Source organism: Megascapheus bottae, chromosome 17, assembly GCF_031878675.1.
Source record: "Megascapheus bottae isolate mThoBot1 chromosome 17, mThoBot2.hap1, whole genome shotgun sequence".
Taxonomy (NCBI): Eukaryota; Metazoa; Chordata; class Mammalia; order Rodentia; family Geomyidae; genus Megascapheus; species Megascapheus bottae.
Window position 1 is genome coordinate 34,809,367 of NC_143525.1, and position 14,594 is coordinate 34,823,960.

At 41.6% G+C, this 14,594-nt stretch overlaps 1 protein-coding gene across 1 annotated transcript; it reads right to left on the reverse strand.

Moving 5' to 3' along the window:
- Positions 1–2,275: 2,275 nt before the first annotated feature.
- Positions 2,276–6,399, reverse strand: Krt10 (keratin 10). The gene is made up of 8 exons (XM_090350815.1): positions 5,809–6,399; positions 4,974–5,056; positions 4,497–4,653; positions 4,250–4,411; positions 4,032–4,157; positions 3,528–3,745; positions 2,714–3,057; positions 2,276–2,394 (listed from the first exon to the last, which is right to left on the reverse strand). Exons 1-8 carry the CDS (start codon positions 6,397–6,399, stop codon positions 2,288–2,290), a joined length of 1,788 nt encoding a protein of 595 aa, XP_090206941.1. The 3' UTR covers positions 2,276–2,287.
- Between the last annotated feature and the right edge of the window lie 8,195 nt (positions 6,400–14,594).

Sequence of the window (14,594 nt, forward strand, 5' to 3'; positions counted from 1 at the left end):
CACTCCAAATCCTTCCCTCCTCCTGTAACTGGCGGCTCTAACAGTTAGCTTATCTATTTATTTAATTTTACTGCTGGTGTTCACTATGTTCCAAGTCCTTGATCTGAGCCAGTAGCTCTGTCCCTTTCCTGACACTTGCTGTTGTTGCACCTTCCCTTCACTGTTGGTGGTGGGGAGGGTTCTCTTTGTATCAGCTTTTACAGCTTTTATTCTACCTTGAAAGGGGCTCCCTTCAGTCCTGACCTTGTCCTAACAGCCCTGGTGAATGAGCCGGAAAGTGCTTAAGGAACTTCCCAGATTCAATTTCTGTCCTCAATGGTTATGACTCAGTGTCTGATGCTTCTAAAATCATCTGCTGGGAAGTGGGCAAAAGTTGGGGACAGCCTGTACCAATGTGTAAATGCTGTATTTTCCAGGCAAGAAATGCTGAAGATGGAGAACCAGCGAAGATTCCAGTACCTGAGACCCTGAGTGACATGAACACTTTTTCTTTTTTCCAACTCAAGTAACTTTATTCTTCTATTTTTCTTCTGTTTACAAGGTGCTTTTTAAAGTATTGTACATTAATTGTACCAAATAATGGGTTTCATGATGGCATTTTATACATTTCAGTAGTACACTTTGATGATAATTACTTACTTTATTACTTTTAAGTCCCAGCATTCTAGATTTGCCTTAGGTGATGTTGTGGGCATTTACTCACTTGGACATGGCTCATTCATGTTGTCACACAGCCAGTGTTTATTGAGCCTTAGCTATTTATGTGTTGAGAATTGTGTTAGGGTTGTATTTACATGGATGAGAAAGGTGGAAGTGATGTTTATCTCATTGGGATTTAAACCTAGCTCTGCTTTGGGTTATAACTGAGCATCTCTGGAGATGCACATGTGGGCAAGGGTTTCCCTACTGGTATATATATATATATATATTTTTTTTTTTGGTAGGTGCTGGGGCTTGAACTCTGGGCCTGGGCATTGTCCCTGAGCTCTTCAGCACAAGGTTACCACTCTACCACTTGAGCCACAGCACCATTTCTGGTTTTCTGGTGGTTAACTGGAGATAAGAGTCTCACAGACTTTTATGCCTCAGATGGCTTTGAACCGTGGGGTCCTCAGATCTCAACTTCCTGAGTATCGAGGATAACAAGGGTGAGCCACTGGCACCTGGCTTCCCTACTGGTATTTTTGATGCAAAGTAAACAAGAGTATAGTTCTCGGTGGAGGATTGCTGACTTCTAGAGCACAAACTGTATGTGTATTGTGGAAGAGAATTAGGGTCTAAAAAGTAAAGAATCCCAAATAAACAGCATGGGGATTCAGGGCTCTCAGATCCTGGGAAAAAGTGGAGCTCAAGGGTACTGGGGAAGACTTGGGGGACATGAGTAATCTAGAGAACCACCAGGGAACATGGGATAGGCTTAGGGGAACATGTCAGCTCTGCTTCTCCATCCCTCTTTCCCTGTAGCACTCCTTAGGAGAGTACTGGTAATGTCAGGTCCGTTCTTATTGGCTGAGAGATCTGTCTGAGCTTACTCTGGATGTACCAGGTCTTTAGAAATAATCACTGGGTGGTGTGGAGACTTTAGAGGCTTTTGTCTGCATTGGCATCATCTGACACCAAATAATTTTGTTGAGTGTGATATGATTTTGATATGATTTCTGTTGGGTTGACTGGTATTGACAGTATCTTTTGAGCTGAATAGCAACTGAGAAGTAATATGGTAACTAAAAGAAAACATGGGCTGGCAAATATGAGAAGTAAAAGAATCAGAAAATGAGACATTTTCAATGCTACTTTTAGATAGGGTCTTACTTAAGGTTTACAATTTCCTACAAATGAAATAACTTAAAGCTGGAGTTCTGGGAGTCTCCAGGACATTGTTGAGATACATCTGGGGATTTTTGGACTTTTTTTTTTTTTACCCAGTAATATTGCTTTTCTTGGTCTGAGGATACCCACATGACGACGTATATAGATAAACACTGACAAATTAAGGTAAATTTGCATCAGTAAGAAAGTTTATTGAAATTCATTAGTAAATGAGAACAGAAAGTTTTCCTTTTTTTTCTATCATCAAAAGAATACTTTCTGATAAAGTGAGAAGAAGAAATATAGAAATCACAGAACACCTTTCAGACACCTTATTTTCAAGGAGCGAGCCTACTTCCACAGGCCTTCAGTACACTGCATTTTCTTTCTTTTTTTTTTTTTTTTTGCAGGGTTTTGTCTTCCCTGCATCCGTGTAGAATGGGCTGTGTGGAGGGAGATTCGTTCCTTTCTTTGTAGCTCAGTAGTAGTGTTTCTTGGTTTCTGATTCAACCATGGATGACAGGACTCTACCATCAGGTGTCACTTCTTCAATAATCGTCTTGATTACTCTGGTTTTGTTAGTATCTGTGTGAATAGTAATCATGAAAGAGTTAAAGTTCAGGCTAAACGATTTGTAAGGATCCTGGATTGATTCACATGCATCTATTTTTTTAAAGTATTTTTTTTTTTTAATTTAAAGGAAGTTTAAAAATGCCCAAGGGCTATTTAAGCTGGGGGTGGCACTTAGCCCAAACCATGTGATGTGAAGGGAACAGTTTGTCTAGAAATGCAAATGAAGACCTTCATAGTGCATTGCTTTAGAAACAGCTCTTGAGCACAAAGAGGGAAAAACCAAAACAAACCGGCCAAACCATCCCAGAAAGTTAAAACTGATTCTGATTACCCCAGATATTTTCTGCTGACCTTGGTCCCTTAGAGGACTCTCCAGTGGACCCGGAAGAACTTTTGAAGCCACCACTTCCGCTCTGGCCTCCACTGGAGCCGCCGGCGTAGCCGCCGCCGGAACTTCCGCCGTGACCACCGCCGCCGCCGCTGGAACTTCCGCCGCCGTAGCCGCCGCCGCCGGAACTTCCGCCGTGACCACCACCACCACCACCAGAGCTTCCGCCGCCGTAGCTGCCACCGGAACTGCCGCCGTAGCCGCCACCGCCAGAACTTCCGCCGTAGCTGCCGCCACCGGAACTTCCGCCGCCGCGTCCGCCGCCGTAGGAGCCGCCGCCGCCGGAACTGAAAAAAAAGAGGTGAGGCCATGTGTACTTTCTGCGAGGAAGCGACGAGCTTGCCGAGTGTGGGTGCAGATTTCCAAGCAAGGAGGTCAGGCCCCCCGCCCCGCCCCTTTTGTGCCGGTACTGGGGCTCGAACCCTCCCTCTTGCAGCTTCCTTGGTCTGTTTCTCTCTTTTTTTCTCAAGGTAGGTGCTCTACCGCTTGAACCACAGCTTCACTTTTGGCTTTTTGGTGGTTAGTTGGAGATAAGAGCGCCAGACTTGCCCTGCTCTGCCTGGCTTTGAACCACCGTCCTCATCTCTCTGCCTTCGGAGTATCTGGGATTACAGGCCGGAGCCTCCGGGGAGCCTCCGGTCCTCCATTTCCCTCCCTGCTTCCTTCCTCTGGCACTTCCCCTAGGCCTTGAGTAAGAGCCTCGCTGGCTGAACTATTGAATGAAAACATGGGGTAGGTGTTCAGTTTTGTATTCTACCTTCCTTCTCCTTCTAGCAGGCTGCGGTAGGTTTGGATTTCGTTCTCCAGTCGGATCTTAATGTCCAGGAGTTGCTGGTATTCTGTATTCTGGCACTCGGTTTCAGCACGGATCTGTTGGAGTTGTTCCTCCAAAGAGGAGATCTGGGCCTGAATCTGTGAGAGCTGCATGCAGTAGCGACCTTCCGTTTCTGCCAAGGAGGCTTCCAGGGATTGTTTCTGAAAAGATTTTGTGGTTACTTGGCAACCCTGATCCAGTAGGTATTGTGAAACTTATTTAAGTATTCAATAAGACATCCTAGAAGAATTTTTAGGAAAATGACTAGCATTTGTTTTATGTCTAATGGCAGCGTTAGAATTTTAACCCTCTTACATCAATGCTAATAGTTCTTTTCTTCCATGAACACGGAGTATCTGGTTTGTTTCTAGTTTCTTGTCCTCAGCCTTGTATGGGCTGAAACTTGGTGTAATACAATGGAAATTATTTCAGAGGACTTTCACATACCAGGGCCAGTTGGGACTGTAGTTCGATTTCCAGACCTTGAACAGTGCGTCTCAATTCGGTAATTTCAGATTTATGGCTGGACATTTGTTCAATGTTGCTGTCAATTTCTGTAGTCAGTTCCTTGCTCTAAGGTAGGTAAAAACAAGTGAAAAGATGAGAAAACCCTGGCAGGATAAGAAAACCTCCCTGCATTTCCTTATCAAGAGGGATTAGCTTACCTTTTCATTGAACCAGGCTTCAGCGTCCTTGCGGTTTTCCTCGGCAAGTTGTTCATATTGGCTTCTCATGTTATTCAAACGTTGAGTCAGATCAACACCTGGGGCAGCATTCATTTCCACATTTACATCACCAGTGGACACGTTTTGAAGGTCTCTCATTTCCTGTTTGAGGAACACATAGATTTAATGACCGCAACAGGACCACAATGAACCCTTTCTCGGCTGGGCGAATAGAATTTTGTGTCACCTCTTCATGGTTCTTCTTCAGGTAGGCCAGCTCTTCAGTCAGGCTCTCAATCTGCATCTCCAGGTCGGCCTTAGTGAGGGTCAGCTCGTCCAGCACCCTGCGCAGTCCATTGATGTCAGCCTCCACGCTCTGGCGCAGAGTCACTTCATTCTCATACCTGGAACAAGGGGGATGCAAACATTGGAGATAATCTCTCCACAGAGATGGTGCGCAAAGCAAATATCAGGACAGCATTAAAACACTCTAATCCACATAGGAGCATTAGCAACAATGCAAAGAAGGCTAGAAGTCAGTTCCTCTTAAATACATTTTCCTCCTTCAAAGATTATTAAAAAGATAACAATGAGAAGACAATTTCTTAGACAATTCTAGTTCAGGAAACTGTACATCTTGTTTTGAGTATCTAAAGGCATTGTGGCAAACAAAACATTCATTGGTAAAGCATGGACAATATGGGACCACATTCACTTAGCTTACTTCAGCCTGAAGTCATCGGCTGCCAGCCTGGCATTATCAATTTGGAGAAGGACATTCGCATTGTCTGTTGTGAGGCTGAGGATCTGGAAAGAGAAGCACGAATTATTTAAAAAGAGGTCAGGAGAAGGTACAGCTTTTATAGTGGTGTAGATAAACAGCATTTTTGTTATTTTCTTCCTACAATCTTGAGAGAGGGAATACTTCAAATAGAAAGCCACAAACTAACCCAGATACTTAAATTCTCATGAAGTTTCAATGCTCCTTGCTGTGAATTCAGTTCTAAAAACTCACTGGAATGGTATCACAAGATTCCTGCAAGTGTCTTCAGCTCTTTTGCTATGTGATTTTCATGCATTGCAGCCAATTTTTAACTGACTCATCCTGTTTTTAATGTGCTATAAATACTTCTCAAGTACGTGTTCCCTGAATTTGTAGCCAGTTTGCAGCCTCACAGATTCCCTGGAGGCAAATAATATCTCATTTCCATGATGGTGAATTCATCTTTCCTGCAACATTATTACCAGATGTGGCTTGTTATCAACCTCAGTAATATTTTCTTCTTTTCCATTGAATAATCCTTTTAGTTCCTACATTTGTAAATGACCTAGTATATTTTAACTGTGGACGTATTATATATATGCTCATTAAAGACCTAAAAAAATACTCACTGGTCTACCATCAACTTGTGCTGGATGACACTGACATCATGTTTAGAAGCAAGAAAGTAACATAGGTGCATGCAATGAATAGCTACATTAGGTTTAAGTTTGTATTTAATCACCTGCACCACGTGTATAGAAATAGATTTAAGGTTGGATTTTAAAATGCTGCTTACCTGATTTCTAAGGTCTTCGATGGTTTGGTAGTATTTGCTGTAGTCCCTAGGCTCCCGCTGGCTGGAGTTTCCATGTTTTTCATACCACTCCTTGATTTTACCTTCCAGCTCATAGTTTGATTCTTCCAGAGCCCTGACTTTATCCAAGTAGCTGGCCAGGCGGTCATTCAGATTCTGCATGGTTACTTTTTCATTTCCAGAGAGAAGGCCACCATCTCCTCCAAATCCACCACCAAAGCCTCCACCGCCGAAGCCTCCACCGCCAAAACCTCCCCCGCCATAGCTACCGCCACCAAAGCTGCCACCACCAAAGCTGCCACCACCAAAGCCGCCACCAAAGCTACCTCCTCCGTACCCTCCACCAAAGCTTCCACCACCAAAACCTCCTCCATAGCCACCTGAGGAGCTCCCAAAGCAGCCTCCACCGGAACTCCCACGGCTGAAAGAGCCACTACTGAATCTTCCTGAGCTAAATCCTCCACCGTGAGACCCTTTGGTGCTCGAAATTCTGAGGGATGATCCTCCTCCTCCTCCTCCTCCTCCTCCACTGCGGGAGGAAGAGTACTGCTTGCTTGTGTATCGAACAGACATGGTGATGATGGTTAGCTCAGGGAGCACCTGCTGCTGAGGACAGGGACAAGCGTTTATATACCGGGAGGGCGTGTCTCACCTGTGCCAGGGTTTGCTTACATGCATGGTTTTCTTTTTGTCAACTTGGCATCTTTGGCTTATGATTGCATAAATTATCTTCAGTAATATCCAATACCAATACATATGCTTTTAAATTTGCCCTAAGAACAAACAGATGACTTGCTGTGTTGAAATTGGAGATGGGTGGAGTTCAGATGAGCATCAGTTTCATTATACTTTTTGATTTTGGAAGAACATTGAGCAACTGTTGAAGTCTTTCAGCATCAATTCAGTTTGCTCTGAATACTTCTGAAAAATTTTTGACAAAAAACAAAACAAGACCAAGTTCAGCTGTAAAATTATGGTTCAAGTCAGAGTTTTCAAATTTATGTTTTAAGTAGTTTTGAGTAATTGGACCAGGAAGACAATTAGCATAGAGTGTACCAGAATCATGCAGTCAGAACACTGTAGAAAATGGTAAGCAACCAAAAGGAAGAATTAAAATAATATGCTAAACAATTTAATTAATGCTTAAAAGTTTCATGGCAAGTGAAAGTGAAAGTTGCATGTAAGTGAACTCTATAATAGTGCCATTTCAAAAATTATGCGTATGTGTTTGCAGTGAAGGGATAGTTTGACTAGGAAATTGTATACGAGTATTGATTGATAAAGCTTCAAATTTAATGACACTAGTGGTTGTAACATTCTGAATTTGTGAGGTTACTTTTCTGTTCCATAGAGAAGACCCTTATTGCGGTTTACTTAAATTCCTTGTAAGTTCATGTGAAGACTAAGATGCAGAGGTTTTTCATACAAGAGGCAAAGTGCTAACCCCTAGTACTTCACACTAAGTTCTGACTGACTGAAAGGGAGAGTTTAGGTATATCATGATTAAGAATAAACTTTTTTTTTTTTTTTGCAAGAATAGAGTATGAATCCAAATTAGAAGTGATACTTGCTTCAAAAGTTATGAAACGGGCTGGGAGTTTAGACTAGTGGTAGAGTGCTTGCCTAGCATGCACTAAGACCCGGGTTTGATTCCTCGGTACCACATATATAGAAAAAAACCGGAAATGGTGCTGAGGCTCAAGTGGTAGAGCTGTAGCCTTGAGAAAGTCCAAGGACAGTGCTCAGGCCCTGAGATCAAGCCCAGGACTGGCAAAAAAAAAAAAAAAAAAGTTATGAAACATGCTTGCATATGTTTTTTTTTTTTTTTGCCAGTCCTGGGCTTGAGCTCAGAGTCTGAGCACTGCCCTTGGACTTTAATTTTGCTCAAGGCTAGCACTCTACCACTTGAACCTCAGCGCCACTTCCGGCTTTTTTCCTATGTATGTAGTACTGAGGAATCGAACCCAGGTCTTTGTGCATGCTAGGCAAGCACTCTACCACTAGGCCAAACTCCCAGCTCCTTGCATATGTTTTGTAAGCTAGACTTGGTTTCTAAATAGACAAAAGATATCACCTTGGATACATGGTGCATAGAATTTGGTATAATGTTTAGGGAAGTATTTGAGATTTTAATATATGCTGCAAAATTATTTTATATCTGCCCATAGGCTATGATATTTCCCTCATTAAAAATATTTTATGTATATAAAAACAAAATATTACATATGTATTTAAGTGAATATGTTCACATGTATTTTGTAATTATGTAATATTTTTGTGATATTGAGGAAAGAAGATGATAGTGGCAAATATTAAAATACATACATATGTATATGAAAATATAGCTAATAATAGTCACTAAAAACTTTAAAAACAAAGAGGGAGGAGTAAGATTAAAAAGTAATATTGAGGGCCGGGAGTTTAGCCTAGTGGTAGAGTGCTTGCCTAGCATGCACAAAGACCCGGGTTCGATTCCTTGGTACTACATACATAGAAAAAGCTGGAAGTAGTGAAGTGGCTCAAGTAGCAGAGTGCTAACCTTGAGAAAAGCCCAAGGACAATGCTCAGACTGAGTTCAAGCCCCGTGAGTAGCAAAAAAAATAATATTGAGAAGCAAATTTGATCAAAGTATATTAAATTTCACAACAGATCTTGGTACAATTCATATATGGTGAGAAGCAGGACAGAAAAAAAATGTCTCTGGAATAAGATGTTGAGATAGGAATGGCAGATATTATCTCTAGATTTCAGGAAGCTGACGCTGAGGGTGGTGATAGTTTTTCTTAAAGATACATGATAGGTGGCTGAGCTGTGTTACAGGCTTGCTTGTTTGATTCCTGGGTTTTGGCGTATTCCTACTATACCTCTGTGTGTGTGTGTGTGTGTGTGTGTGTGTGTGTGTGTGTGTGTGTGTTCTTTCCTGTGATGGATTTTGTTTGCACAGCTAAAGGATCTGACTTTTACCACAAACTTCTCATGGGAATTAACAAAACAAAATACTGTGGACTCATGAAAGTATTTCAAAGGGTAAGGATTTATTGCATATACTTCTGTTTGTACTTTGATATTTGAATTAAATTTGTAGCTACACATTCCAATTTCTGAAGCTCCAGAAAGTTTCTTCACGGATAGGGAACCTGGCCAAGAGCATTAATGGGGAGTTGATCTTCAGAGAAGAGGTTATCACCTGACAAACTGCAATGCCTCTGACTTGCTAGCACATGCAAGGGAGGCAGTGGTTAAAAAAAAAAAGTCAAAACAACAACAACTAATAGCCTAGCCATGGGAATGGATTCTTGTTGAAGATAACGTACAACAAATGCAGGCTGTGATAAATCAGGATAAAAAATGATTGCAGTAGGTTTAAGGAGGATGTTGAAGCCTTGATATTCATAAAATCTATTTGTTGGAGCGGAAATCTTCAATTAAAGAGAGATTTTGGCTTATGTATTTATTTTTAGATCTTAATATGACCAGTCTTACTTTATTAGTGTCCTTTAACTCAGGTAGAAAATATAAAAACCAGTCCAGTTCTGGGTGGTTAAAAGCAGTGTGAAGAGATCCCATCCCAGTTACTATCACTTTGTCGGATACCTTTGCACAAAAGTAGTTGGGATGCCTGTACTGCATGTGCTATTTGTTGAATCACTGCTTGGCTTCAGTGAAATGTATGAGATCCCATGTAATAATTCCATATAATTACTTGAATAAAAGTGTATGGTTTTAGTGTAGGCATGATTAATAGTTGATTGCTACAATCCACTGTTATCTCTTTGTCCTCAGATTTTATTCATCTCTATGTAATACGTGGGTGGAAGTTCAAGTAGGAAAAAGATGAATGAGATCAAATTCCTGTCCTTAAAGATCCCACCAGTCAGTGCAATCTAGTGGAAGAGAAGTAATACGTGGTGTCAACTGAAGTGCTATGTGAATGGTAAATGGTTGTGGGAGAAGAAGGTGGAGTGAACATTTCCCAGGCAGCTACTATGTTCCTATGGCTTACTTTCCTTCAGTCTTCCTCCCAAATTATCCAAGGCATTATTCATTGTATTATAGGGCAGGGGGGGGAGGACTCCCAAAACTTCAGGAAATTTTGGCATTTCCTCAGGATAGCATAGCTCCTTTGTACCCAAGCTTGGTTTTGAAGGAGCAGATTCAGCTTTTATTTGAGCAAGGAATTATGTTAGAGCAAAGCACCGTACAAAATCTCCTGGTACCAGTGGAATGCAAGTGGAGTCTTTTGAAGGGCATGTAACCTGTCAGGCTTTCCAATGTGTGCAATAGCAGGGAGAGTACTGTTCCAGGAAGTGAAGCCTGGAGATGACAACCAAGTGGAGGCTCCCAATGAGCCAGCCTACTGGAGCGGGTTATCCCTGGCCATTGGTTTAGTCATTCTTTCAACAGGTTTTATTGAACACTTGCAGTATGACTGGGGTTTACATCAGTGGCTAAATACAGTTCTTGTTCCTCAAGGAGTAGTGCCCACACACAGACCCAAGAATCAGGGGTAATACTATAGAGGAAGGTAGGCTTTGTGGGAGGCGTGGGCAGGGGCCTGAGGGAATGGGGGAGGGAGTTGGGACTGCCTCCTGAGAGAGTACTGTATCAGGGATGGATGGGGTTGATACTCTTCTACCTGCTGGCTGATTAGGAGAACGAAGATATTGATAAAGTCCGTGTGGTTTTTTTTGGCAAACTTCTTAAACTCAGTGCTGTAAAATCTACATGTGCATACTTGAATAAAAATGGATGATTTGGGCTGGGACTAGTGGTAGAGTGCTTGCCTAGCATGCATGAGGCCTTGGGTTTGATTCCTTGGTACCACGGAAAAAGCCAGAAGTGGTGCTGTGGCTCAAGTGGTAGAGCACTAGCCTTGAGAAAGGCTAATACAGTGCCCAGGCCCTGAGTTCAAGCCCCAGGACTGGCAAAAAAAAAAAAAAAGTAGTACGTTACAATCCACTGTTAACTCTTTGTCCTCAGATTTTATTCATCTCAATGTAAAGTACAGGAGTAAAAGTTTAAACAGCAAAAAGATGAATGAGGTCAAATTGCTGTCCTTAAAGATCTTGCCAGTCATTACAATCAAATTGAAGGGAAGTTTTCAAGGTAAGTGGTATGTAAATGGTTAATGATTGTAGAAGCCCCCAAACATGGAAGCTTCTAGAGGCCTTTGAGAGTTCTGCAGCAGATGGGTTAAGCGGGTGGGACTTCACCACTTATTCATTGTTCTCTCTTGTGTTGCTTTGTTGGTCTTTTATTTTTCTGAAGGAGCAAAAATATTTTTTGATTAATGTGTTATCCTGGGAGTCAAAGGAGTTTCTACAAAGCATTTAGAACAACACAGAGAATAAGAACTTATAGATATTTCCACTGCTTCTTACAACATACAGCAGGCCTACAAAATCTGAAAGTCTGAAAGGGATAGATTTAAAAGTTGTCGAGTGGGGAGGAAACATGGAAATTGAGCAGGGTAGGGGGAAAAGTGTTGAGTTTGGTTACTGTGATGAACCATCCTGTCAGTATTTTCCTTTGAGTGGCACTTACTTTCATTTTAAGTGTCATTCTTTTTTCCCTGCATCCACTAAGTCACCAATTTTGTCACTCATGATATCTGATCTATTTGTTTCCTTTTGTCTAATCCCTAATGTGGATTTTCAGCACTTTTTTTTTTCCCCAACATTACTTCACCAGCTTCTAAAGTGCCTTTTTTTCTTTCCTTTTTTTTGGCTGATCATTATTGTCAATTAAGATCTCTGTGCACTGTGTCATGATTAATGTTCTGGAAACAGTATTGTCATCACTTCATCCGACATGCTCAGGCTTCTATGGGCGGATTAAGTCTTTTCCATAACCTTGTTCTCCCTTGGCTGGGCTGTCCAGCCCCCAGGCCCCCTCTTCCCCCTTATGGGAAGAGAGTTGCAGTTTTCTTGCAAAGTAATTGTGTGGCCCTGGGCGAGACACTTGGCTTTTCTGCATCTCATTTTACTATCCCATTAACTATGGAGAACAGTAACATTAAAGAATCCATGATCCAATAAAAAACATTAACATTTCCTTAAAAAATCCTTTACTAGATAGGCACAGGTGGCTATCCCTGTAATCCTAGCTACTCAGAAGGCAGAGATAGGAGGATCGTAGTAGATATTATCCCAGCTAGTCAAGACGGATCTGTGAAACTCTTATTTTCAATTAACCACTGAAAAGCCAGGAGTGTAGCTGTGGCTTAGGTGGTGGAATGAAAAAGTTAAGAGATAGTTCAAGGCTCTGAGTTCAAGCTCCAATTCAGTCTCTTTCCCCCCAAACCCCCAAATCCTTTACTTATAAACAGGCCTTGCTGCTTTGCTTTTTACTCCTGGCTGAGGCTCTATGCTTTGTTCCATTTTAAGGCAGTTGTTTCTCTTGTCTGGGAAAGAGTTTCTTCCCTGCTGCTGGCTTGCTCAAGTCAACCTGGACTCCAAACTCTTGCTGAAATGCCATCTCCTTCATGAGACATGTCATCATCAGTCTAGGTCATGGCTATCTCGTTCTTCTCATTTCCTTTGTTTTATCATTTGATATTATAATATGTTACACTATACTTTATTGTGATTAGTCCCAATGCTGTGTTCAGTTTCATCTAGAGAAGGGATGGTGTCTTGTACTAATGCAGCATCTGTAGATATTTAGTTTTGTCTGAGTATTTTTTTTATCATTTCAGTACCTCCCCTCCCCCATTTTATTTTATTTTATACTCTAAGTGTTTGCCCTATATGTTTCAGCAGTACAGTAAGTTATAATCTTAAATAAAGGCTAATTTGAACATGGATGCAGGCAATGCAAACTTACCTATGGTAGGTTTTCTGTACCATAGTCACACTGCTGTATTTAGTCTTTTTGCTAAGCTATCTTGGCTTGCCCTAATTTGTATGTGTCAGTTGTTTCTTATTTGTATCCTACTGGAAGGAGATCATGGAGATCATCTTCTCTAGTTCCCTCATTCTAAGGTAGACAACTGGCCTGGGGCCACATCTTAACCATACCTTAATGTGGTATTCTTTTTATCTGTTAGTATCCTTCCTGTTGTGTTGGGTTGGGTTGCGTTTGAGTCTGTATGTCAGGGGTAGGAAGAGGCCAGTGGAAAATGTGGATCCTGAAGTAGGTGTGGCAGTTGTCCTGTGGCCAAAATGAGGCTAGATACACATTGATGTCCTCAGAAGGGAAGGATCCCTTCCAGGAAAGTATACAGAGATTTCTCTCATGGGAAGAGACCGAGTGATGGAAGATGATATGCCTACCTCTGTGTACCCACCATACTCCATATGCTTCCATTATTCTACTGATCTCATTTTTATTTTATTTCCATTTTTAACTGGAGGTGATATACATAGGTGATATATAAAGGTGATAGGTCAGGTAAAGAGTACGTTTCTTTTTGGACAATGTCACCTCTTCCTTTGCTCTCACCCAGTTTTTCCCTCCCATCTCCACCTATAAGTTTTATATTTCATTTTCAGCATATTATCTATCTAGTGAATATTACTGCTGCATTTGTTCACTCTTTGTTCTCCATTTTTGTGCCCCCACTTGCCTTCCCAAAGATAGATAAATGGGCAAAAAGATAAAAATAAAATAGAACCAGCAGGAAAGAAAAAAGAAAACCTTTGTTTCCATTTCCCAGGATTCATTTTGATAAATATTATTTTACATAATTGGACTTTTTGGTGTGTGTGCCAGTCCTGGAGTTTGAACTCGGGGACTGGACTGACCTTGAGCTTCCTTTTTTTGTTCAAGGGTAGTGCTCTATCGCTTGAGCCACAGCACCACTTCTGGCTTTTTCTGAGTAGTTTATTAGAGATAAGAATCCCATGGACTTTCTTGGTCAGGCTGGCTTTGAATTGCTACCTCAGATCTCAGTCTCCTGAGCAGCTAGGATTACAGACGTGAGACACTGGTGCCTGGTTTGGATTTCATTTTTTAATTATGTTTACTCACCAAGAAATATTTTTCAAAATTATACACAGATAAACTCTTTTCCTGCCTTGAGATTCAGAATCCATTCTTTTCTGCAGGTAAGTTTTTCCTACCTGCAGTGTTTTGTGTCCTTGGGCCGCTTTAGGATAAATGAATACACTGAGAACCATTCATAGGTAAGATGAAGCTTCGGGTTGCTCTATAGGAGGTCTATGCGCAAAGCAATGTATTAAGCTGAACCCGTGGTTTTGAAAGGGCCTGGAAGCAAGGGAGCCAGCTAAGAGAATGTTGCAGTCTAAGTATGCTTTTATGAACACAGAAAACAAAGCCAATTAAAGTAATTAAGTATTTTTATTGCTTGATATTTCCTTATTATATTAGTAATAATAACAACCTTTTTGAATTGATGAGATACTAAAATGGACAATACCCAGAGGGCGGCAGGAAAGGGAGATTCTGGAAGGAGTGGTTTAGAAGTACAGGTGTTGAATTCTGTTCTTGGTGGCACATCCTTCTCATAGACAGCCCCGTGCTTCGGTTTCTTCAGAGTGGGTTGCTGCAGGTTTAACTGGGCAGAGCCACTCCTAGGTGCATCTTTGTTGCTTAGAAACCTCCCGATCCCCTTCCTTCCAATACTTCTTGCAGCAATCCCACATCCTGCTTCAGTGAAGGCAGGAGGAGGGATGTCTGGCGTGGTATCAGGTCATGGATAAGCTGAGAGCTCATCATCTCTGGTAGCCTGCTGTCTTGGGACTGCCAAAACCAGCTCACCCTCTCTCCCTCGCCTCCTCACTAGATGAAAGGAAAGATAATGGGGG